The sequence below is a fragment of the Schistocerca cancellata genome, chromosome 1 (assembly GCF_023864275.1).
Source record: "Schistocerca cancellata isolate TAMUIC-IGC-003103 chromosome 1, iqSchCanc2.1, whole genome shotgun sequence".
NCBI classification, from domain to species: Eukaryota; Metazoa; Arthropoda; class Insecta; order Orthoptera; family Acrididae; genus Schistocerca; species Schistocerca cancellata.
In genome coordinates this window covers 836,210,113-836,236,619 of record NC_064626.1, presented here as the reverse complement: position 1 = coordinate 836,236,619, position 26,507 = coordinate 836,210,113, and the positions used below count along the sequence as shown (strand labels likewise).

Below are 26,507 nucleotides of genomic sequence, written 5' to 3'. Positions count from 1 at the left end.
ATGCTTTAACACATGTCCTACCATCTTGTCCTTATTTCATGTCAGTTTTTTCTACGTGTTCCTCTCCTCGCTGATTCTGTCGAGAACCTGATTTGCAAACCTAAAACACCACTTGATTTTCAATATCATTCCATAGCAACAAATCTCTGACGTTTCTATTCTCTTTCTTTCCGGTTTCCTTGCAGTTTAAAATCGAGTTCTATATAACGATGTGCACCAAACGTACAGTCACAGAAAATCCTTCTTCAAATTTGGACCTATTTTTGATTCCAGTAGACTTCTTTTGGCCAGCAATGCTGTCTTTGCTTCTGCTAGTCTGCTTTTTACCTCCTTCTTGCTTCGTCGGTCACGTGTTATTTTGCTTCCAAGGTAGCAGAATTTCTTTAATTTGTTTACTTCGTGGTCCCCAATTATAATGTTAGGTATTTCACTAATTTCATTTCAGCTGCTACTCGTTACTCACATCTTGGTACAGTTTACTCTCAGTCCATAGCGTGTGCTCATTAGACTACTCATTCCATTCGACAACTCCTGTAATTCTTCCTCACTTTCACTGACGATATAAATATCATCAACATATCTTATCAGTGATATTCTTTCACCCTGAGTTGATTCTCTATTAGAAAACCTTAAAAGTCGGGTAAGTCACTCATGTGTAGCTTTCATTCCTTAGAATACAAGTTTGCAAATGTATACCACATTCTATCATCTTCACGTGCTCTTTGGGCAAACGCTTGTCATTGGAATACGACTGGCAAACTGTCAATTCTTCTGCCTCTGTGGCAAACTATACATTTGCATGCGTGCAGTGTCGTAAGCAATGCTTTGAGCACAAAGCGTCTGTGAGTCCCAGGACTCGGATTACACGTTATAGCCGTAGAAACTCTGCATGACAAAGACGGTCCGGAGCACACAACGGCTGAGGTGTTTGCGCATGCGCAGGGAGCAGGACCTGGTGAGCGAGTCGACGCTGACGACCATCCTGGCGACGGAGCTGGCGTACCAGTGGCTGGGCCACTACAGCACGCCCTTCCCGCGCGCCAACGACGTCCACATCACCAAGGCGCTCGTCAAGTTCGTCGTCAGCGCCCTGAAGCAGGACCCAAACCTGGAGCCTTCACAGGTCAGATCTCTGACAGCCTCACCGGACGTAAAACGTCCAGCTGCTGCAGCCTGTACGGATTTGTATCGCAAACACCATAGTAAATCTATTCTGTTCGCCTAATGGTTATTATAGGTGGTAAGTGTTTGACTCGCAAAAAAGGTGTTCTGGTACTGTGACCATCCTGCTGGTTGGTTGGTTGATTTGAGAGACGGGACAAAAAAACAGCAATGGTTTAGGGGAGGATGGGGAAGGAAGTCGGTTGTGCCCTTCGAGGGAACCATCCCGGCATTTGCCTGGAGCGATTTGGGAAATCAAGGAAAATCTAAACCAGGATATCCGGATGCGGATTTGAACCGTCGTCCTCCCGAATGCAAGTCCAGTGTGCTGACCACTGCCACGCGGGGTAGCCGCGCGGTCTCAGGCGTCTTGCACGGTTCGCGTGGCTCACCCCCGGTCGGAGGTTCGAATCCTCCCTCGGCCATGAGTGTGTGTATGTGTGTGATGTCCTTAGCGTAAGTTAGTTTAAGATAGATTAAGTAGTGTGTAAGACTAAGGACCGATGACATCGACAGTTTGGTCCCATACAACCTTACCAGAAATTTACAAAATTTTGCTAACCAGTGCACCACCTCATATGGTTCAAATGGCTCCAAGGACTACGGGACTTAACATCTGAGGTCATCAGTCCCCTAGACTTAGAACTACTTAAACCTAACTAACCTAAGGACATCGCACACATCCATACCCGAGACAAGATTCGAGCCTGCGACCGTAGCAGCTGCGCGGTTCCGGACTGAAGCGCCTGGAAGCGCTCGGCCACAGCGGCCGGCGTGCCACCTCACTCGGTGATTTTCCGGCGGGGGTTTCTCAAATTAGACTTCTTCAAACGTCAATTTAACGCTTTTCTGGGCCTATTAAACGCGTGAATACAACACTTGTAGTGGTAAAAAGTAAGACTTCCACATGCACCAACAATCTTTTTCTACATATTTTATTAATTAATTTACATATTATTTCTCAATTTACGATCTATTACAAAAAAGAAACTACAGTAAGGTTAACACACATAGATTTGAATTATAAGATACTGAAAAACAGGAAAAAATGTTTTAAATTTAAAACCGCCTAAAGGTATGAAATGTATTCTTTGTACGTCCATCCGCGCTCTCTTTTCTTGCTATTGGTACTCATAGTCAAGACCCGTCACGAAGCATCCAAGATATCACGTAATTTGAAGGGTCAGATCGAGTCGGTGGTGGGCCGTTCAGCTTCAGAAAAAATAGTGAAGAAACAGTTTGTTTGGTATCAGAGAGGCTCTGCCGTCAGTAACGATCACATTCATTTGGGAAAACCATATTTCACGTTCAGTAAATGTCACTGCAATTGTCGTGTTGGTAGTTGTCGACGGAAGCGAACTTGGGGGCTGTATTATTTTGCTCTCGCAATTTCCATCAATGTTCTCGCTACTGCAGAAAAGATACTCACGAAATGATTTAATCGTATTTCGTCTGTTCAACTGAAAGCGAACTGCAAGTGACTGAACATCTTTTTCCATATGTCAGTCTGCAGTTCTGATTTTTTTTTCATCAGAGATACTGGTCATTAGAGATACCGGGTACGGAGTACCGGTGCGTACTGTCACAAATCGAGCATTGAAGGTAGTGGCTGCTCTTTGTCGTAAGACATTGGCGAATCATGACCAAATCTAGTACAGGTTTTGTTCAAATGGCTCTGAGCACTATGGGACTTAACTTCTGAGGTCATCAGTCCCCTAGAACTTAGAACTACTTAAACCTAACTAACCTAAGGATATCACACACATCCATGCCCGAGGCAGGATTCGAACCTGCAACCGTAGCGGTCGCGCGGTTCAGACTGTAGCGCCTAGAACCGCTCGGTCATCCCGGCCGGCACAGGTTTTGTAAATATCCTTAGCACAGCCTAGTGCATTGGGGTAACGTTAGCTGCGAGACAGTCAGAAGGTTAATTTTAGTAGTGGAGTGCTTTTGTACGCTTCGCCTGGCTGGAGGAAGCCTTCCTTCAACCTAATAAACTTTCACTGTACAGCCAACTAACGTGTATAATTTCTTCTTCTTCTTTACAACAAGAATGCAAAAATTTTCCGTTGCTTAACAAACAGTAGAGATCTGAAATTTAATTTAACCGTGTACGCGATCGCTACTGGGTGGCTTGTTCTTTAAATAATACTTGACCAAACATGAGGATGCATCGAACAAAATGATGTATATAAAATTTAGCTTTTTGTGAATTATAATCTCCCTGAGCATAATTACGGTTGCAAGGAAAGAATAATACCGTCGTTTCAACCACAGACATGCCATCGTGACCGTCCGACGGTCGTGTAATCCTCAGCCAATGGCGTCATCTGCATATGGGTTGTCGGTTTAGCAGACCTTGGTGCCGCTACTTCTCATTCAAGTAGCTCTTCGATTGGCATCATGAAGCTAAGTGTGCCCCGTTCCAGTTCTCCCAGTAAGGAAAAATCCTTGATACTAACCGGAATTGAATCCGGATCGCCGGCCGAGTTGGCCGAGCGGCTCTAGGCGCTACAGTCTGGAACCGCGCGACCGCTCCGGTCGCAGGTTCGAATCTTGCCTCGGGCATGGATGTGTGTGATGTCCTTAGGTTAGTTAGGTTTAAGTAGTTCTAAGTTCTAGGGGACTGATGACCTCAGAAGTTAAGTCTCATAGTGCTCTGAGCCATTTGAACCATTTTTGAATACGGGTCCTCCGCATTACAGTCTGGCACACTGACTATACCGCTACGGTGGCTGACAATTACAGTTGACTAGTTTGATTTGTTTAAACACTCTACATAATACATGGCCAGATGCAATCAACTTCAGGAATCACGTCAATTCTGTAGAAGGCAAATTTTATGGAAATTGTACTAATTACAGTTAAGTATGGAACAGGATTATTACAGACAAAGGTGAATAATGTCATTACAATACTATCCTCACGCTTATCGCTTTGAAACACAGATATTTAAGCTGTTCACGTTTAACAGTAGGTCCCACCTGGTATGGACCACAGTTAACATCATTTTATATTTCTCTTCTTCCACCCCGTCCAACATATCACCGTATCAGTTACGTGTATATAGGATCGAAAGCGTTTCCGCTTATATCTCTTCTTGTGCCTGTGAAATTTAAAACAGTAAAAAATTTGGAAATACCTTCTTCTACCTGTGTAAATCAAAGCCTTAATTAAGTGGAAATAAATCTGAAAAAGGATACATTTCTACTAATACAACAACTGTTGAAATTACTACACACTTCTTCGAGTTTATTAAAATTGAATTATTAAACAGTAAAGCAGGGCTTTTTATTTTTATCACTACAAAAACATGTACCAGTTACCAACTACATTAATTTCAGCCAAATGAATTGTGTTCGTAGGTCATGTAAGTTCGTTGTACTTAGTGCCTCAAAAGGTGCGTTCTCTACGTATAAAACTCATAAATCTCAATTAAAGCTCAATCTCGAGTCTCGACTTTTACCTGTACATTTATTACTGCCGACTCTTCTCGCCCTTTTTTCGTTTATCGAATATTTATAAGTGTTCTCGTAGATTCAACTGTTATATTTGCAACGTAACCTAACTTATAATAATTTAACGTTTCTAACGTTTAAAAAATACACACGAAAAAGAGAAAGGCAACATTTTACACTGCTAATGACACAGACAGAAAAATTACAGGCAAATAGAATACCGCTGTGGGTTAAGTGCATAAACTACGTGTTTCATATACGGGCTGTTCAAAAAGTCTCTCCGCAGTGCAGTACGACTGTTAGCCGTGCGTGCCGAATGCCGCAGTGAATATACCGAAATGAAACTCAGTGAAATACAAGTTATTTATTTATTGAATATTCATTTTTACTTACAAATTTTCACATTAAATGTTGAAAGTGTCCCCCCTGTTGTTGAATACCCAATTCAGTTCGTCTGATCATATTTCCAAACACAGGCTGTAACATTTCTTCTGTAACAGAAGCAGTGAAAGTGGATATTTCAGTTTTCAATTCATCGATGGATTTTGGACGGTTTTTATACACAGTTGCTTTCGTTGCATCACAGAAGAAAAAGCTGGTGGTGTTAGGTCAGGCGATCGTGGAGGCCAAAGTCCCTGTGAAATTATGCGATCAGCAAGCAGTGACATTGAAACGCGAGATGTATGCACGGTTGCCCCATCTTGTTGAAAATAACCATTCAGTGTTTCACTTAACACAAGTTCTCCTATGAATGGGTACAGAATATCACGGCAGTATCGTTGTGCGTTTATAGTTTGGTTGAAAAATATGGGACCCACAATCCGACTTCTAGAAAATGCAATCCAAACTTCTATTTTCACAGAATGAAGTGGTTCCTCATGAATACACAATGGATTTGCAATACTCCACATACGAGAATTTTGCGAGTTCATGTGTCCAGATAAATAAAACCTCGCCTCATCAGTGGAAAACGTTTCGTTAAGAATATCCCTTCCATTTTGTTGAACGAAATTTTTGAATCATTGACAATAATGCAGTCTCTTGCCTTGATCAGTTTTTTTCAGTTCTTGCACGACTGCAACTTTGTATGAGAAAAGTTCTAATTTTTTCCTTTCAGCTGTGTGGGCCGTTCTTACTGACTTGTTCGGACTCATGGACATTTTATCGGAAATATCGAGTAGTTTATCCTCAGACAAAACGCTAGGACGACCACTTTTCGGTGCATCTGTCACTGAACTCGTACTTCGAAATTCGTTAATCAATTCTCGCACAGTATTGCGATGTCGGAGTGTTGTCTCCGTGAAAACTGAATTAAATGTTTGACGAACTGAAACTGTGTATTTACCGCCAGCTTTGAACACTTGTTCGACTAAAAACACACGTTTTTCAGTGGTTACCATTTTTACAGTGACAAAAACGAAACGAACGAACAAAGGAACTAAACTTAAACGTTCACGTCAACACGTAACGACACACACCAACGACACTACTGATGCTGGCTGAGATAAACGAAACAGTGGTATGTTGGTAGTCCACTTGAAGGGAAGTAACCCATGCAGGCGAACAATCATACAGCACGCGCGGCTAACAATCATACGGCACTGCGGAGAGACTTTTTGAACACCCCATATTTGGAAAGAGATGTGGAGATTTATAGCTGTTATGTGGAAAGTAGAGCACGGCGCGAATTGGCAATTTGCATACGCACAAAGACTTATCATATGTGAAATAGAACTAATGGGAATTGAAGACTGCACCTTTGATTTACAATTCTACCCATTACCATGCCTGACCACCGATTTAAACCTCAAAAAACTATTATAACCACGTAACTTGTACGCCAATGTGTACTGAAAGACCGGAGAAGAATTACACAACTAAAAAAGCTGCAACAATAGAGTTACGGGGATGGAAGATCGGGTAACAAAGTGTGACTCTGTCGTAGCTGAGCTGATTTTTAGATAACTAAATTCATTTGTTGTCAGTACTCAGGGCACGGCGTCGATTGACACATCTACAGAATAAGAGTAGGAAAATCTCATTGTCAGATTATAATTTCTGACTGAAAATAAGTTAGGTTATGTAATAAAGTTTTGGACATAACACCTAATCGAAACACAGCGATCATATAGCATTTATTACATACATATTATCAATTCAGAACGCAAACAATTTGCAACAACCCTAGTGATACATATCGACCAAGCATAGAATCTGCTTTAGTAACTGTAGTGTCACACGTCTTAGTCTTATGATAACACTAATAGATGGCTGAATCACGTCACTAGAATTGTTTGTAACTACCTCGTATTTGCGTTTCGGACTAATAATATGAAAACAACAAAACAGCGACAACTTGGACGGTGAATATGTTGTAAAAAATGAGTATATCTTTGTTTACAGTAAATCCTCTAAAATATATTATTGTTATAAAATAAATTTCATACTGTCAGCCATAACGTCTAATCAAATAGTACCGTAGCTACTAACACCATATATAATTTCCGACTCTACGTAGTATTTTTCTGCATTTCTTTCTGTTCTATTAATAACAACTCTCATTTCGACTCAGAACTGAAACACAGCTGGAAACTAATTAAAAGGCCCACTTTCCTATTTTTTTTGTTTACCGTTCATTAGAGACGATGTTCATGCAATAGAAGGCCTTGAAAAGAATGACGGTGGAAGGAGGGGGCTAGAAAATAAACCACAGACTGATGAGGGGACATTAAAGTACTGCACAAATGTGACAGATTAGACTCTTACATTACCGAAGTGGTAAAAAGTTTGAAATTTTCTGAGGTGAACATTCCAATGAACACATCACAAAATGAAGTTTAATTCTGATAGAAAAGAATTAATACGTGGCATGGAATCTATTTCATTTAGAGTCTACATCTACAAGATAGGAAAAAGAGAAATTTTAAATTATTATGTGGCTTGTTTCAGTATCACTGAAGTTACAAGGATTTTTGGGAGTAGTAGTAGATATGTTAGAAGATGGTAGCGTAGACTGATTCGCATTAAACATTCCACGTAACACGGGTCCAATTTTTATCGCTTATAGAGATACGGCAGGTTACACAGATACGTTTTCATTTCGCCTGGGTTTATGTTTCGGTTGTCATTTTTGATTTGAAGTTCCAGATGTGAAATTGTGCCTGAGTTTACATAACTGAATTTTTCAACTATGGTTGTCATTTGTTAGCCAGTTTTAGTGTATCTTTTATGCATGCTGCGGGTATTTACAAATACTGCGTACAACGATATGGCATTTGTGGACGGGTTTTGTAACAGAAACTGGTGCTGCTTGTAGAGAGTACATTCGACGAGTTCCTAACTGCAGAGTACCAGTCCGAAGAGTGTTTACTAGTGTTTGCACTGCACTGTGCAAGACTGCTACAGTGCTCAGCTGTCATATTTCATCATAATGTGCAAATAAAAAGAGTATGGATTAAATAGAAGACATTAACATTTGGCAGAATATAGTCGTTCAACAATTACATATTTAGGTTTTAGAAGCACCGGTGTTCCTCATCCAGTAATACGGCGGACATTACGTATGGATGGCCTCTGTCCTTATCATGAACAGCAACACCTTTGAGAAAGAGATGAAGCTACGTAAGAATTTTGTCGTTGCCTAATTGCAAGTCGCCGCGTTTACTGATGAAGCGGCCTTAACTCGCGGCCGTGGTATAACACTCGTATCTCACGTTAGTGCTGCTGCAAGTACCCACTATCCTTAATGGAGAAATTTTCAAGCATGCTTCTCTGTAAATCTGTGGTGTTGGGCGATAGACAATCAAATGACTGGACCTGTTACGCTCACGCATCGTCGTACAGGACCCTGTTATCTAGACTTTCTCGAAAACCATCTTCCAGCATTATTGGAATAACTTCCTACAAAGATGGGTATGTTCATCCAGCATGTCGGGTGCTATATCTCTGTCATTCGACAGTGAGGTCCATACCTCGTGATGTCTGTCTAGTTGTCCAGCGGCCGGTGAGAGGTACCAGCGGTTGGTCACATGGAGCGGCCGCTGACGGTAGCCTCGAGATAAAACGCGACAGCCGGCCGGGTGCAAGACACTTTGAATCGTGCTGTGCTTAGGTCTCCACCTCGCTTATACCATACTCCCTGTTTACTGAATTTCTACTCGACTGTGTTTAGAACTGCTGTTATTGATGGACTGCTTGAACCCGGACTAGCTGGGTTATTCTCTTTGTGTTCTACCAGTAACGACGAGCCGGCTCGGACTGAAACTGTGAACTATCAAGTGACTGCAGTGTATTCACATTCTCTGTGTAACAAAGAGTGTGCCACATCATAGCAGGTGCGACAAGTCCTCAAGTGACACACCCTCTAAACCTAATATTACCCGGAAGACGGTTTTGCACAGATGGCATCTTGCCACCAACACCCCGAATCTTAACCTTTTCTATTTGCCTGTGGGGATGCCTGAAAGGCGAAATCTGTAAAGAAAAACTAAATACAAGAGGCGAATTAATCGTTCCAACTGTGGACAGTACTGCCCCCGTAAGAGGACCCTAACAGATACACGAAAGAGCTACACTTGGTGCTGCCAAGAAAATTCGAAAGTACATTGAAGTTGCAGGTGGAATCTATGAAAATCAACTGCAAACTTAACTATTTGCGTTCGTTTAGCGCCTTCTGTAAGTCTGTAACACACAAAGATTGGGCATATGTTATAGGAAATGTTATATTCGAAACAGTCTACTCTACCACCCGTTGAAACATTTCTCCTGATACACCTGATCTATGTAACATATACTAAGTAATAATGAATGATTCTGCTAGCGTGTTAGAGCTATTGGATGATATTGAACGTTGAAGATCAGATGAAAAATTGAATGAAAATTTATTTGAACACAAATATACCCAATTTCTCTTCGTAGGAAGTGGGTCATCTACACTCCTGGAAATGGAAAAAAGAACACATTGACACCGGTGTGTCAGACCCACCATACTTGCTCCGGACACTGCGAGAGGGCTGTACAAGCAATGATCACACGCACGGCACAGCGGACACACCAGGAACCGCGGTGTTGGTCGTCGAATGGCGCTAGCTGCGCAGCATTTGTGCACCGCCGCCGTCAGTGTCAGCCAGTTTGCCGTGGCATACGGAGCTCCATCGCAGTCTTTAACACTGGTAGCATGCCGCAACAGCGTGGACGTGAACCGTATGTGCAGTTGACGGACTTTGAGCAAGGGCGTATAGTGGGCATGCGGGAGGCCGGGTGGACGTACCGCCGAATTGCTCAACACGTGGGGCGTGAGGTCTCCACAGTACATCGATGTTGTCGCCAGTGGTCGGCGGAAGGTGCACGTGCCCGTCGACCTGGGACCGGACCGCAGCGACGCACGGATGCACGCCAAGACCGTAGGATCCTACGCAGTGCCGTAGGGGACCGCACCGCCACTTCCCAGCAAATTAGGGACACTGTTGCTCCTGGGGTATCGGCGAGGACCATTCGCAACCGTCTCCATGAAGCTGGGCTACGGTCCCGCACACCGTTAGGCCGTCTTCCGCTCACGCCCCAACATCGTGCATCCCGCCTCCAGTGGTGTCGCGACAGGCGTGAATGGAGGGACGAATGGAGACGTGTCGTCTTCAGCGATGAGAGTCGCTTCTGCCTTGGTGCCAATGATGGTCGTATGCGTGTTTGGCGCCGTGCAGGTGAGCGCCACAATCAGGACTGCATACGACCGAGGCACACAGGGCCAACACCCGGCATCATGGTGTGGGGAGCGATCTCCTACACTGGCCGTACACCACTGGTGATCGTCGAGGGGACACTGAATAGTGCACGGTACATCCAAACCGTCATCGAACCCATCGTTCTACCATTCCTAGACCGGCAAGGGAACTTGCTGTTCCAACAGGACAATGCACGTCCGCATGTATCCCGTGTCACCCAACGTGCTCTAGAAGGTGTAAGTCAACTACCCTGGCCAGCAAGATCTCCGGATCTGTCCCCCATTGAGCATGTTTGGGACTGGATGAAGCGTCGTCTCACGCGGTCTGCACGTCCAGCACGAACGCTGGTCCAACTGAGGCGCCAGGTGGAAATGGCATGGCAAGCCGTTCCACAGGACTACATCCAGCATCTCTACGATCGTGTCCATGGGAGAATAGCAGCCTGCATTGCTGCGAAAGGTGGATATACACTGTAGTGCCGACATTGTGCATGCTCTGTTGCCTGTGTTTATGTGCCTGTGGTTCTGTCAGTGTGATCATGTGATGTATCTGACCCCAGGAATGTGTCAATAAAGTTTCCCCTTCCTGGGACAATGAATTCACGGTGTTCTTATTTCAATTTCCAGGAGTGTATATGGCAGGGATGGCACGTGCCATTATTCATCTGTCGGCTGTTGTGCTTGAGATGTTTATACGAGGACTATTAGGAAAAAAGGGAACGTTTTGGCATTAAAAATAAACTAAGTACAAGAAATACATTTTATTACATACATCTGAAAGAGCGACTGACACTACTTTTCCACATAGTCACCAAACACATTGAAGCACTTATCATAGTTCCATTAGAACTACTGACAGCCTTGGGAGAGCCAGTCCTGACGAAACTCTACCATCTGGTGAGCAAGATGTATGAGAGAGGAGAAATTCCCTCAGACTTCAAGAAGAATATAATAATTCCAATCCCAAAGAAAGCAGGTGTTGACAGATGTGAAAATTACAGAACTATCAGTTTAATAAGTCACAGCTGCAAAATACTAAAGCGAATTTTTTACAGACGAATGGAAAAACTGGTAGAAGCCGATCTCGGGGAAGATCAATTTGGATTCCGTAGAAATGTTGGAACACGTGAGGCAATACTGACCATACGACTTATCTTATAAGAAAGATTAAGGAAAGGCAAACCTAAGTTTCTAGCATTTGTAGACTTACAGAAAGCTTTTGACAATGTTGACTGGAATACACTCTTTCAAATTCTGAGGGTGGTAGGGGTAAAATACAGGGAGCGAAAGTCTATTTACAATTTGTACAGAAAGCAGATGGCAGTTATAAGAGTCGAGGGACATGAAAGGGAAGGGAGTGAGACAGAGTTGTAGCCTCTCCCCGATGCTATTCAAAATGGTTCAAATGGCTCTGAGCACTATGGGACTTAACTTCTGAGGTCATCAGTCCCCTAGAACTTAGAACTACTTAAACCTAACTAACCTAAAAACATCACACACATCCATTCCCGAGGCAGGATTCGAACCCGCGACCGTAGCGGTCGCGCTGTTCCAGACTGTACAACTTAGAACCGCTCGGCCACCTCGGTCGGCCCGATTCTATTCAATCTGTATATTGAGCAATCAATAAAGGAAACAAAAGAAAAGGTCGGAGTAGGTATTAAAATCCATGGAGAAGAAATTAAAACTTTGAGGTTCGCCGGTGACAGTGCAATTCTGTCAGAGACAGCAAAGGACTTGGAAGAGCAGTTGAACGGAATGGACAGTATCTTGAAAGGAGGGTATAAGATGAACATCAACAAAAGCAAAACGAGGATAATGGAATGTAGTCGAATTAAGTCAGGTGATGCTGAGGGAATTAGATTAGGAAATGAGACACTTAAAGTAGTAAAGCAGTTTTGCAAATAGCAAAATAACTGATGATTGTCGAAGTAGAGAGGATATAAAATTTAGACTGGCAATGGCAAGGAAAGGGTTTCTGAAGAAGAGAAATTTGTTAACATCGAATATACAGTAGATTTAAGCGTCAGGAAGTCGTATCTGAAAGTATTTGTATGGAGTGTGGCCATGTATGGAAGTGAAACATGGACGATAAATAGTTTGGACAAGAAGAGAACAGAAGCTTTCGAAATGTGGTGCTACAGAAGAATGCTGAAGATTAGATGGTTAGATCACATAACTAATGAGGAGGTATAGAACAGAATTGGGGAGAAGAGGAGTTAGTGGCACAACTGGACTAGAAGAAGGGATCAGTTGGTAGGACATGTTCTGAGGCATCAAGGGATCACCAATTTAGTACTGGAGGGCAGCGTGGAGGGTAAAAATCGTAGAAGGAGACCAAGAGATGAATACACTAAGCAGATTCAGAAGGATGTAGGCTGCAGTAGGTACTGGGAGATGAAGAAGCTTACGCAGGATAGAGCAGCATGGGGAGCTGCATCAAACTAGTCTCAGGACTGAAGACCACAACAACAACAACAACAACAACATCATAGCGGTGGACAAGCTCTGAAAGACCTTTGTCGTAAAATTCTGCCGCCCGAGACTTCAGCCAGTGAGTCACGCTCGCCTGGAGTTCCGCGTCGTGGTCAAAGCGCTGTGTTGCAACCCAGTTCTTCATCTTGGGAAACAATTCGCTTGGTGCAAGATCGGGGCTGTAGGGCAGGTGAGGGAAGATTTCCCATTTGAATGAATTGAGTAGTTCTTTAGTGCGTTTTGCCATGTGAGATCGGGCATTGTCGTGCAAAAACAAAATTTTGGACGTCAGCTTTCCCCGGCACAAAATTAGTGGCAGCTTAGCTTTTGAGTGACAATTTCAAACAACAAAGTCCGTGAAACTTGTGGAAAAGAAAGCGAAAGCTCCGGTAATGTGAAGCGACGTTTTTCACGAATCGTTTCATCAACTTAAGCGACAAGATCGTCAGTCACAATGCTCGAGCGTCCACTCTTCTCTTCATCATGAACGTTGGTTCGGCCATTTTTAAACCATTTCCGGACGTAACATTCACTCATTACGTTGTTTGCGTACACTTCGCACAGTTCACCATAAATTTCTATAGGTTTTAGGTTTATTGCCAACAAAAATCATATCACAGACCGCACCTCACAACTGGCGGGATTTTAAACTGCAGCGCACATTTCAAATTCGAATGTCGAAAAAACCAGATGCATAGAGACGTTCCCGCTGTCACGGATGGATGCCAACTGAGCTGCCGAGCACGCAAATACCAAAATATATGCGATCGGCGCGCGCCTAGCGGCGTCAGACGGAAACGTCCCCTACTTTCTGAATAGCCCTCGAACTTTTTACAGACTCAAGCAAAAAAACAGAGTTTTGACCACATACCGACGTAGGTTCTTCTTGTAGTGTTTAAGGCCATATTGGTTTAAAATTAAGTTTAGAACACTCGTTGTATGAATTACAAATGATAATTAGTTGTATAATAGCGTGTTGTTATATTTGTCTTGTTAAAAATAATTGTATGTGGACTTATCTTTTGGATGCAGGCGGCGTCTAGGGTTATCCCTCCTATGGGCTACAGTCTCTACTATGAATACAGCAAACGCCACCCTTATTCTCTCATTGGCTCGCTGAAGGAAGAGATCCGCGTTGCTAAAAGTGAGTACTCGCAACACAGTTTTCTCAATAAATGCTAGCGTTAGCTGCAAGCATAAACTCCATAAAGTCTATGAAATATTACAGAATTATTACTTAAATGAACATGGACTGCTATAAAATACATGAAAGTTTGTAACAAATTTTCTTTTCTCGGAATATTACAACCTGAAACTGTGACATTGACAATTGTCTCTCTTTCTTTGTCAATTTTAGCGCAGTGGATCTTCCGCATGCTGAACTACACTCTCACCGAACGAGTTTTCGTGCACAGCATCCGAAAATTCATTCAAGCCAGGTAACGTTATTATTTCATTACCTCTCTGTCTCCAACACTCCGTTCCTGTCTTCCTCCCTCTCTTATTCGCCTGCCCCCAAAAATCTCTCTCTCCCTCTCTCAAATACACACATACAAACACACACACGCACACACACACACACGTGCGCAAATAGCGACACCGTATATCCATTAGTTAGCCCCATTAAATTTTTAAGAACTTCTGATTCTCTCTTTCGCCATGTATACGTCTTTGGGAGCGAAGAAGTCGTTTCTGGACTGAAGGAAGGAGACTGTGAAGTGTTGAAAGAAATCTGTGAGATATTTTAATACAAATTTTATGCTCTGGACAAAATTTTCACAGTGTCATACAAACCAAGAGGCAGAGGTATCTTTTTATGAAAGGAAGAAAGGTTGAACAGTGTTTTATGAGCAATCGACGACGAAGTTATTAAAGACAGATTGCATTATGGATCTCTTCTGAGGACTGTATTGACGTACCAAGACATTAATGAGCCGGTCAGTAGAAACTCGCTTGGAGCGGTTGTTTACGGGAACAGCATATCAGAGACACAATGCGTGGCGGTTGTACTAAAGTCTAAAACGAGTGTGTCTGCGCAGTATTATGTTTAAATATAGGAATATACTGCTAGAAACACTACAGTCTATAACAAACTGATGTTAACGTCCAAGATACACAGGAAAATAAGGGCTGGCAATCGTCTGCTGCAATGTTACGGAGCGTACGCAGAAAGACAGTATGCAGATCGCCTTATTATAATGGAACAAACGAGACCTATTCGATACCCGACCTTGCTGACAATCGATAGGAGGCTTTAATGCGTCCAATGTGCACTGAAGGGTCGACAGATCAGGTCATGCCTCAGCATGAATATCGAAAAAGTGTCCTGCAGGAGCAACTAGCAGGATGTTAGGGTACTGACAAGAACTATGACTAACGATCATAGATGTACAAAACCGCCCCACTCTCAGCTTTAACGGGTGCAATGGGAAAATGTTCATGTCAAATCGTTACCACTCCTTTAGAGCACCCCAGAAGTCACATTATAGCAAGACAATGACCACCGACATGATTCTCAGACTATCCGCTTCATCTTATCCTTTCCTTCTTTTTTGTGTCTTATTAGTCTTCTAATTGGTTTGATGCGGCCCGCCACGACTTCCTTCCCTGTATCTTTTCGTATCACAGTAGCACTTGTAATCTACGTTCTCAATTATTTGCTGTATGTATTCCAATCCCTGCATTCCTCTACAGTTTTTACCATCTTCACCTCTCTCTCTAGTACCAAGGAAGTTGTTGCCTGATGCCTTAACACATGTCCTGTCATCTTGTCCCTAGTCCATGTCAACGTTTTTCATACAGTCCTTTCCTCGCCGGTTCTGCGAAAAATCTCCTCATTCATTAGCTAATCAGTCAACTTAATTTCCAACTTTCTTATGTAGCACCACATCTCAAATCCTTTGATTCTCTTCCGTTCCGGCTTTTCCACATTCCATGTGTTATTATCATACAATGCTATGCTCCAAACGTACATTATCGGAAATTTCTTCTTTAAATTAAGGTCTAGCAGACTTCTCGTGGGCAGGAAGCTTTTTAGATTACAAGATCGTGGGCACGTTGGCGTTGGGGCATTATGTCTTTTAGTAAGTCGGCGTGTGTCTTATTAATGTCCCATTGAGGTAAGTATTAGTGAAATGAGGGTAGGTTTTGATACCGAGCAGGAGCGGGGTGGGAAAAATGAATGATAGCGAGTAATATATTTTAAAATAATTCAGAACTGATTTATTAGAAAGTAAGAACTGCAAAAGATACTTAAAATATTTCTACCAGTCTTATTTAGTCAAAATTTGGGGTTAAACATTTAAACAAATCGAAATATATAACTCAGAGAATTACAGGTTTTATTCAAAAGTAATGAACTCTATGGTGCTGAACCTAGATCAGGATGGAAACTGGCAGTTTGCTTGTGAGTTGTTGATATCAACGAATGGGAATATGAAGTGAAGGTTGTAGTAACAGATTAATTTGTAACATAGCTCGATGTCTTGGTTTCGCTGAAATGTGGTAATATGGTTCTGAGTTATCGAAGGTATATGCAACGGGGATAACTATAACTATTTAATGTTGTTGATGTTTTAATCTTCAATTGATATTAATATTATATTAATGTTTATAGGTTAGGATCTATGTTACATCTGAATAAAAGTTGTTTTTGTTTTATCAAACAAAACAAATATGGCCTTATTCAGTAGTAACAGAAGGTCCTAAACTAAAGTCTTCAGCAAATAACAAAAATTCTTATTGTGGTGTGAATTTTACACTTAGTTGATTTTAGTAAGTGGCTTATGTGCGCCGTTTTGATAATACCATGCCAGATGAGTGGTATTGGTAGGGTAGCTGGTGCTAACCTCAGAAGATACTGACCAGTCTGTTGGTCAAACTTGGACTGAAATTATCGTTACTTTTACAACTGTAATTTGGGGCATTTGTTTGATATTCTTTTTCGATGATGAGTATGTGACATGGCAGTTTTTTAATGAATGATGTATTTCTGTAAATTTAAGATTAATCTCAGTCGGTATGCAGAACAAGGTAAATTTTTACCTGTTGAAAATAATATACTTCAACTAACAGAAAAGGAGAAGTAGATGTTCTCGCCGTGACACAGGTGACCGGCACATCTTAGTGTGAGGGAGAGTGGTTTAGGTGTGGTGCGTTGACATACTTGTCGTGGTTTATAGCGAGTACAAGATGTTCACGGAGGACGACCTGCTCAACGTGATGACGGAGGTGGCCTGGCGAGAGGGCACTCTGCTGGAGCCCATCCTGGTCGCCTACATCGTCGACTCGTGGTTCAAGCCCGACCGCTTCCCCGTCGTCACCGTGACTCGCAACTACGACGAGCACACCGCAGACATCGAACAGGTTCGTACAACCGTCGAACAGTTAATGCAAACGCCTTATTTCCCTGTACCAAAGGCACTTCTTTACAACTAAATAAAAGACCTATACGGGGTGTAAGAAAAAGCCACGGCCAAACTTTCAGAAAATATCGGGTGATCAAAAAGTCAGTATAAATTTGAAAACTGAATAAATCACGGAATAATGTAGATAGAGAGGTACAAGTTGACACACATGCTTGGAATGCCATGGGGTTTTATTAGAACCAAAAAAATACAAAAGTTCAAAAAATGTCCGACAGATGGCGCTTCATCTGATCAGAATAGCAATAATTAGCATAACAATGTAAGACAAAGCAAAGATGATGTTCTTTACAGGAAATGCTCAATATGTCCACCATAATTCTCAACAATAACTGTAGTCGAGGAATAATGTTGTGAACATCACTGTAAAAAATGTCCGGAGTTATGGTGAGGCATTGGCGTCGGATGTTGTCTTTCAGCATCCCTAGAGATGTCGGTCGATCACGATACACTTGCGACTTCAGGTAACCCCAGAGCCAATAATCGCACGGACTGAGGTCTGGAGACCTGGGAGGCCAAGCATGACGAAAGTGGCGGATGAGCACACGATCATCACCAAACGACGCGCGCAAGAGATGTTTCACGTGTCTAGCAATATGGGGTGGAGCGCCATCCTGCATAAACATCGTACCTTCCAGCAGGTGGTTATCAGCCAGGCTGGGGATGATGCGATTCTGTAACATTTCGGCGTACCTCTCACCCGTCACGGTAGCTGTTACAAAAGCAGAATCACGCATTTCCTCGAAGAAAAAAGGCCCGATAACGGTAGATGTGGTAAATCCAACCCATACCGTGACTTTCTCGTCGTGCAATGGAGTTTCCACGACAGTTCTAAAATTTTCGGTAGCCCAGATTCTGCAGTTGTGGGCGTTGACAGACTCTCGGAGCATGAAATAAGCTTCGTCGGTCCACAACACGTTACTCAACCAATCGTCATCTTCCGCCGTCTTTTGAAACGCCCACACCGCAAATGCCCTTCGCTTCACTAAATCGCGAGGTAACAGTTCATGATGCCGATGGATTTTGTACGGATAGCATCGGAGGGTACGCCCAAGTGCCAACCAAACAGTAGTGTATGGAATGCCGGTGCGACGTGCGACTTCACGAGCGCTGACTCCTGAACTATCTTAGCAGCATTACGCCTTGTGCTCGGTCGGCCACTACGGGGTCTATCGTCTAAACAACCCGTGGCTTCGAACTCCGAAATCATTCTCGCCACAGCTGCATTTGTCAACGGACCTTTACCCGTTCGAATCCCCTTCCTATGGCGATAGGATCGTAACGCTGAACTACCACATTCCCCATTCTGATAATACAGCTTCACTAAAAGCGCCTTTTCAGCTAACGGCAACATGCTGCGACTGCTGGCGGATCTGATTCTCTCTCTCATTGCAGCTCCTTTTATACACGATTGTCATGCGCAGTTACTGACGTTTTGCTGTCCAGTGCCATCTGTCGGACATTTTGTGAACTTTTTTTTGTTCTAGTAAAACCCTACGTCATTCCAAGCATGTGTGTCAATTTTTACCTCTCTGTCTGCATTATTCCGTGGTTTATTAAGTTTTCAATTTTATACGGACTTTTTGATCACCCGGTATTCCTCACACGCAGAGCAAGAAAATATTTTATATGGTCTGGGGTCTGGAAACGGTATGTTTCCATGTCTGAGCTCAGTTTCTACAGCTCTTCAACACATTAACAATGAAAAACACACAGGAAAAGAAGGTATCAGCATAGTATGAAACATGAGCCTCTGTGGATTGTTCGAAATGCCTTCCATTAGCACCGAGCGAGGTGGCGCAGTGGTTAGCACACTGGACTCGCATTCGGGAGGGCAACGGTTCAATCCCGTCTCCGGCCATCCTGATTTAGGTTTTCCGTGATTTCCCTAAATCGTTTCAGGCAAATGCTGGGATGGTTCCTTTGAAAGGGCACGGACGATTTCCTTCCTAATCCTTCCCTAACCCGAGCTTGCGCTCCGTCTCTAATGACCTCGTTGTCGACGGGACGTTAAACACTAACCACCACCACCACAGCCTTCCATTAGCAAAGATATATGCATCAATCCGCCGTCTAATAGACTCCCTGGAGAGCTGATGTATCCCTGGAGAATTGCATATTGTTTCACAGCCTTCCACAATAAGGGCACGACGACTCTTGTACCGGAATTCTGTACGCAAGACTTTTCACGTGCTGCACAAATAAAAGGAAAGTGGATTTAGGTCAGGAGAGCGTGTGGCTAACCCACAGCGGCTAACGAATTGGCCCACCTCTACCTATCCATATGTCACGGAATATATTATTTAGAAGCCTACAATTAAAACTATAATGAAGAGGATTTCCAGCGTGCATTTGTCGCAGTCGTAAAGGCACATGTTCAAGCGGAACAGGTAGCGTGTGCTCTAAGAAGATGCTGTATGTTTCTCCGTTGAGCCTGGGTGGAAGAACATGAGTCCGTAACAGTCACCAATGTCCGCCTGCCACGCGGTCTAGGACGCCTTACAACGGTTCGCGCGGCTCTCTCCGTCGGAGGTTCGAGTCTTCCTTCGGGCATGGGTGTGTCCTTAGCGTAAGTTAGCTTAAGTAGTGTGTAAGTCTAGGGACCAACGACCTCAGCAGTTTGGTCCCATTGGAACTTACCACCACCAATTCCCGCTCAAACGTTGGCAGAAAATATTTGTTGATGATGTGGTTCCACTATTTCGTGAGGGCTTTCGACAGCACATGCGTGCTCATCGTGAAAATTTACAATATGACCACGTTGAAACGAAGCCTCATCCGTGAAAAGCATATATGCACTACAGTTGGGTTGACACATTGCTGACTGAACCATTTGCAGAGCTGTGCTCGAGCAGGAAAATCAGCTACTGATAGTGCCCGCACAGGCTCTACGTAGTACGGATACAGCAGTTTCTCATGTAGAACTCACCAGACATTCATGTGATCAACATTACCTGTCGCAGAAAATGATTCAAATGGCTCTGAGCACTATGGGACTTAACGTCTGAGGTCATCAGCCCCGTAGAACAAAAGGTGGACGTATGCTTAGTTTATGCATCATGTAAGGTATGTAAACTAATGCATCATGTAAGGTATGTAAACTAAGGTATACATCCGCCCGTTTGCCAATTAAGTTATAAACAGAACTTCGACATAATGTTATAAATAACACACAGTGCATCAGGTCGTTAATACATATCTCAACTGTGAACTATGAACAAATGATGTATAATATTTTATATCAATTATTCATTCACAATTGTAAATATTAGGTACCAAAAGTTTCACTGAATGTTAATAAGTAACAATAATTTTACAGTTAGAAAATAAAAAATAACCCAGCGAAGGTAGCACAAAAAGTGCTGAAACATGTCTGGATGAAATAAAAGAGAAAAAATGTGTTTTGCATAAGGTGGTATTCCTCGTCCTATAGTCAGCAACTAGTTGCCAAAAACAAATTTAATTTCTTAACCGGTTTCGGGCACTTGGTGCCCTTCTCCAGAAGGTTATACCTAGCGCATTATTAGCGAATGCCAACAATAACTTGCATACAGCAAAATTCCATGATCATGTGGTTTATAGCGCCTTTACATAAATGGTATAAAGAAGGCGATCGGTATTCTTCGATGATGCAATTCTCCGCCACCTCCGACTTATTTGTGTAGCCGAGGTGGACGTTCCCTGCGTGACTCCTACACAACACAGACATTATTAAGCAAACAAATTTAACATGAAGTTCTTCTTTATACCATTTTTGTATGGGCACTATGAAGCACATGACCACGGCATTTTCTTGTATCCATTTTATTGTTGACAGTCGCAAATAATGCGATACGTACAGTATGACCTGAAGAAGGGCACTAACTGCACGAAAGCGGTTAAGAAATTAAATTTATTTTATTCAACTAGTTGCTGATTATTTACAAATGCTGCAAAAAACCCAACCTCATGTCGCAGAACAACAAAACCAACAGATAATACCTGAAGTTACGTATAGATGTCTCTACTGCGCATACCTCCATGTGATCTTAATAATGGTCACTAGACTGAGACACCGACCAGAAAATATCCTATTTCTAGGTACAACACTCTCCCGTACTACCTCCAATGTTTCCTAAACAAGATGTTCATTTGATGTGCTGCTTTTAAGGAATGTAACACACTCATATGCCTGCAACTCACAGTGATTCCAACAGTGATGGAATATGTGTCTGGTGCCGAAAGACGTCCTTCGGTTTAATAATGTCATGTTTTCTCTTTGTTTGTCTAGCAATGCAGCGGCAAAGCGAATAGCGGATCTAATACCCACTTAAATATAGATGATTACGTGAATTTCCAGTTGCGCTACGTTCGCTGGTGAACGTGCTTGGATCAGAGATTGAACAGGCAACGGATATGGCCCAACAACACGTGAAACTAATTAGTCAATTAACACAATGGATAAAGCAACAACCAAGCTTGCGTACGGTTTCTCACTTTTGGGTTAGCCCTAATTCTCACGTGGTATGCATAATTATCACTTGTAACTAAGAACATGTAGAACAATAGAAGATCAGGAGATAGCAAATCAGTTACCGGAACACAGTGATTCCTCCAGGTTGTGGCTAAGCCATGTCTCCGCAATATCTTTGTTTCAGGAGTGCTAGTTCTGCAAGGGTCGCAGGAGAGCTTCTGTAAAGTTTGGAAAGTAGGAGACGAGGTACTGGTGGAAGTACAGCTGTGAGGACGGGGCATGGGTCATGCTTGCGTAGCGCAGTTGGTAGAGCACTTGCCCGTGAAAGGCAAAGGTCGGGCCTCGGTCTGGCATACAGTTTCAATCTGCCAGGAAGTTACATTGAAACCTTTTATAATGAACGGTGGCCATTTATTTGTAGAAACAAATCAAACACGTGGGATCCTCACCATCAGACCCCAACAACACTTTTATCGCACAGAAATCCTAATTACATATATGAACACGTTATTACCGAAGACTATTGCTTGCAGGTCCTTTAGAATATTATTATAACTGACCTACAAGGATACTCGGAACGTAGGTTGGATTCAGACTCGCTTCGGAGAGACTAAGCTTTCAAACACAGTCACCACAAAGATCACATAATTCACACACGTTCGCACGATAAGGGAAAATGAGAGACGACTTATTTTACCCCCGCTGACAATTAAAACTAGTAGAGAACGAAAGCAATGGTGCGTAACCGCTGTTATTGGAAGTGCAAGTAATTTGAAACATTTTATTAAAAATCTAAGGAAGGCTTAATGGCAGCAATTCTCGACGAGTGTTGGGGTTTGTTCTAAACAGAATTTCATGGACTACAGAAACCATGTGAGCACTATGCATAAGTTACTAGATCCTGAACATGTAGCGACATGGTAGACGTAGGTCACGACGCTAAACGCAAAGGATGATCTATCAAAACAGCCTTAACTTCACGAAAAATTTCCCACGCAACACGGGTATTACTAAGCAAACAGATTTAACAAGAAAAGAGGTCATAATATTGAAGGCAGCTGATTCCGAACACACGGTATGATGATGAGTTCACACAAAGACGAGACCATCCAACTGCTATCCCACATAAAATTAATTAAAATGACCATAATACGGTATGGCATAGCGCCCATCCTGAAAAACTAATATCCACATACAGCAGACTGTTCGCTTCTACAAGTTAATGTAACATATTGAATCACCTGAATCCAGAGTGGAACGAACCAGTCCACTAGAGGCACCCAGCTAGTGACAAGAGTGCCGAACGTGGCTTTAACCAAACCGGTATCAAATCACAGTGTTGTGGAGAGATTTACGTTGACTCCGATTACGGCATAACAAAAAATGAACATAGTGTTTATCTTTGGCTGTGCTAAACTACGCCACCAAGTTAGGCTGGAAATATTTTAGACCATCCACGCTGTGATTGCCTGACAAAACATTTGAATTGCAGAAACACTCACATCCACCACTCGTGATTAAACGTAGGATTGAACAGAAAACGATATTTACAGACAAACAAATGAACAGACTGGATTATCTGTTCACCGGATGACACCAGTAACTCGAAATGAGCAACATGTATCACGAAAACCAGAACGACAAGTATTTTAGATGCATAATGAGGACGCGGGTTATGAAACTATTCTGATTGAAACGATTCAGTACTATCATATGCCTATTTCTTAAACAGTTCAAATCCTGTTTACTGATAGTAGATACTGAAGGTTAATGGTTTAACTCTGACGACTTTATAAGGTTTGAGTTCAAATAGTTTATGTGATATTGTCGTTACACACCGCGACAGTTATCTGCCCTATTGAGAATCACCGCTAATGCGGTATCTGAATCTCCCGCAGTCGTACGTTGCCTATCGACTGGTGAGAGCAGAATATTGGCCTTTAATTGTGAGGCATTATCAAAATCTTTTGCACAATGTCCTTAGCATATTACTCGGAGTTCGAAACCAAATTTCAATACACGCTGTTCTTATCCGACGTTTCGCGTAGACTGATTTAGTTGGAACGTCCACTTCTTAGCTTTGTCCTCGGACGAAAAGTTCGTTGTGTCATATCGATGGAGCTGGCTGCACTTATAAGGACCAAGAACACTGGCCTCCCGTCGCAACATTATTAGTTTGTTAATAACCGGTTCGTTACTCCAAGGGCGGTATTTGCAGATTCTAAAATAAGACAGCTGGCAGATCGCCATGGTCAATACACACCTGCAGTGGATCGCAGCACAGAACGTACTGGCCCGCATCGCCCATTTAAGTGCCAAGATATCTTATTTTGAAGATAGGCCGCACAACGTTGCGCTATTGGGGATGGGCAGTCATGGTGCTGCTAGCACGTGTCCATCCTTATCTGTCAGGGATTGCTCTCTAACACTGATGGAGATTGACACAGTTGTTGGTGTCCATTGATACACTTGTCATAACTGTTCTCATGATATTCTACTATACCATACCGATCATTTACCTCCAAGGACAGCGACGTTTACTTTACGAAGCCAACTGAAATTGTTTACAAGTGGGCATAGATACCAGGTTGACTGCCCTTCTAATGGTTCGGAAAAAAACTCCTAGAGTAAAAATTTCATGATATGTTTTAGTGCGTTACAATGAATTACAGTATGATTTCAGACCCTTCGCTGGAATCACTGTGGTAGTTAATTTAGTAAACCCATGAGCGTTACTCCTTTCTGTGCAAACAGGACATAAATTGTAAATCTCGCAAGAGAAATAATTGCTGTGCCAGGTTAAGGTTAATTATACTTAAAAAGTCCGCCCCATTAGCTGAATGGTCAGCGCATTGGAGTGCCACGCACAGGGGCCCGGGTTCTATTCCCGGCTGGGGATGGAGATTTTTTTTCCCCTCAGGGATTGGCTGTTGTGCTGTCCTCATCATCATTTCATCCCCATTGTCGATACGCAATTCGCCCAATGTGGCGTCGCACTCAATAAGACTTGCACTTGGCGGCCGAACTTCCCGACTGGGAACTCCCGCCCACTGACGCCTTACGATCATTTCCATTTCCATTCTGAAAAAGTTTTGGTGAAAGCCCTTGTTTCTATTTTGAAGGCAAGTATTGGTGCATATGTTTTGTAGTTTATCAAACTATTAATTTCAGTTACGACATTCTGCGACAATTTGTTACATCTGTGCTGTTCTGGAAATTTCTATGAGTTGGTGGTACACACAAAAACATTTTCATTGGACTTTCACGCAAATTTCTATCTCAAACCTCACATTTCACTGGGTCGTAACTGAGTCCGCTTTCAAACTTTTTTTAACTAGAAGAGTTACTAAATGTCTCAATTGTCTCAGTGTGTCCCTCTGCCTTCATTTGCATTTATGTGTCAAATTCGATGTTATATTGACTTTCAATTTGTCATATATATGTGTGATAAAAACATCAGTACTCTTCTTATACCTTCTTGATTTTATCGTAACATTGTATACATCAATCGTAATGTCTACAGAGACAATAACCGTCTCTGCAAATATCACCTGAATATTCAGTAACTGTGAGGAATGTTGTGATAAAGCCTCAGATAGCTGCATACACAATCACAGAAGCAACAAAGCTCCACAACTGAAAGTTTCCCCTAAACATTACTGATGCTCGCCAAGAAATATCGAATGGTTTTTTCCTCTGAAATACTGGCAATTGTCAGACAAAATTTTCTTTTACTGTCGCAGAATCATCCTCTGTCGAAATAAACGAAAACTTCCTTACTCTATCAACGACCCAATATATTCTAAGTCTGAAGATGCAATGAAACTCATTAATTTAAAAGCCCACGAAGCATAACGTGCTGGGAACTTTTCCTTATTCATACGAAACACTTTTTGAAATGTGTGAAGTCCCGGGATATAATCATCAACCCAAGAAAGACAGCTCTCGTGACACATATACCAAAAATTTAAAATTCCAAATTTGGAAGTAGCTTGTCCACTGACGACGAGTGAACGTCCGTATGGTCAGTGATAATAGTTTACTATTGCTTGTTGCATATACATTTTTATGCGTGCTCTCTGTCACTTCCAGAATGCTTTTACTGTCAGTCTCAGGCAATTTGTGTTGTTACTAATATCACTTCTCTATTCCTTAAGACTGTACTCCGGGTCCAGCTTCAGTAGGTTTCACAAGACACCACAGTCAGCTGACCCTGTTAGTGTACTAAATCTATGTTGTACATCTGCCTTCATTTTTTCAGTGGGCTACACAATTAAGTACATAAATGGTGCACGTTGTGTTACAGCATATGTTCTTACGGGAGAGGCCCCACGATGCACCAAACAAGGACAAGCAGCTGTGGTGGGTGCCCATCATGTTGATGACCCGAGACGACATGGACGTCTCCACACTGACCACGACCACCTGGATGCAGGAGCAGCGGGAGATCAGCATTGCAGATATGCCCTCTGAAGACGGCTTCGTCGTCGTAAACCCAGAGGAAATCGGTGAGCAAATAATTATTTTCCGCTATCACAGAACTTATTTTCCGTGAACACAGCTATGAGTGCGCCGCACAGCTTAAGTCTACACATACAAGGCGCGATAGAAAGATTCCTTTTCAGTGTGTTACTTCAGCGTATACGTAAAATAGCGCGATTCAAATGCGGGTACATTAGCACCGACATGTAGGCAAGGTATTAGTGTGGCATTCCTGTCTTTCTGACGCGCGAGTGGTAAATGCGGGAAAGTGAACTAAGGCGACATTATTACCAAAGGCTTGCAATCAGGAACAATGTGCTATTATTCTTTTCTTG

The 26,507-nt window shown here is 42.6% G+C and overlaps 1 protein-coding gene across 1 annotated transcript in view; it reads left to right on the top strand.

Moving 5' to 3' along the window:
* LOC126188762 (aminopeptidase N-like) overlaps positions 1 to 26,507 on the top strand; it is a 233,358-nt gene that overhangs the window by 130,554 nt on the left and 76,297 nt on the right. The window contains exons 7-11 of the mRNA XM_049930375.1: positions 943 to 1,123; positions 13,846 to 13,957; positions 14,171 to 14,252; positions 16,995 to 17,178; positions 25,997 to 26,198. Of these exons, the coding sequence (XP_049786332.1) occupies positions 943 to 1,123; positions 13,846 to 13,957; positions 14,171 to 14,252; positions 16,995 to 17,178; positions 25,997 to 26,198 (761 nt within the window). The remainder of the gene's footprint in view (positions 1 to 942; positions 1,124 to 13,845; positions 13,958 to 14,170; positions 14,253 to 16,994; positions 17,179 to 25,996; positions 26,199 to 26,507) is intronic.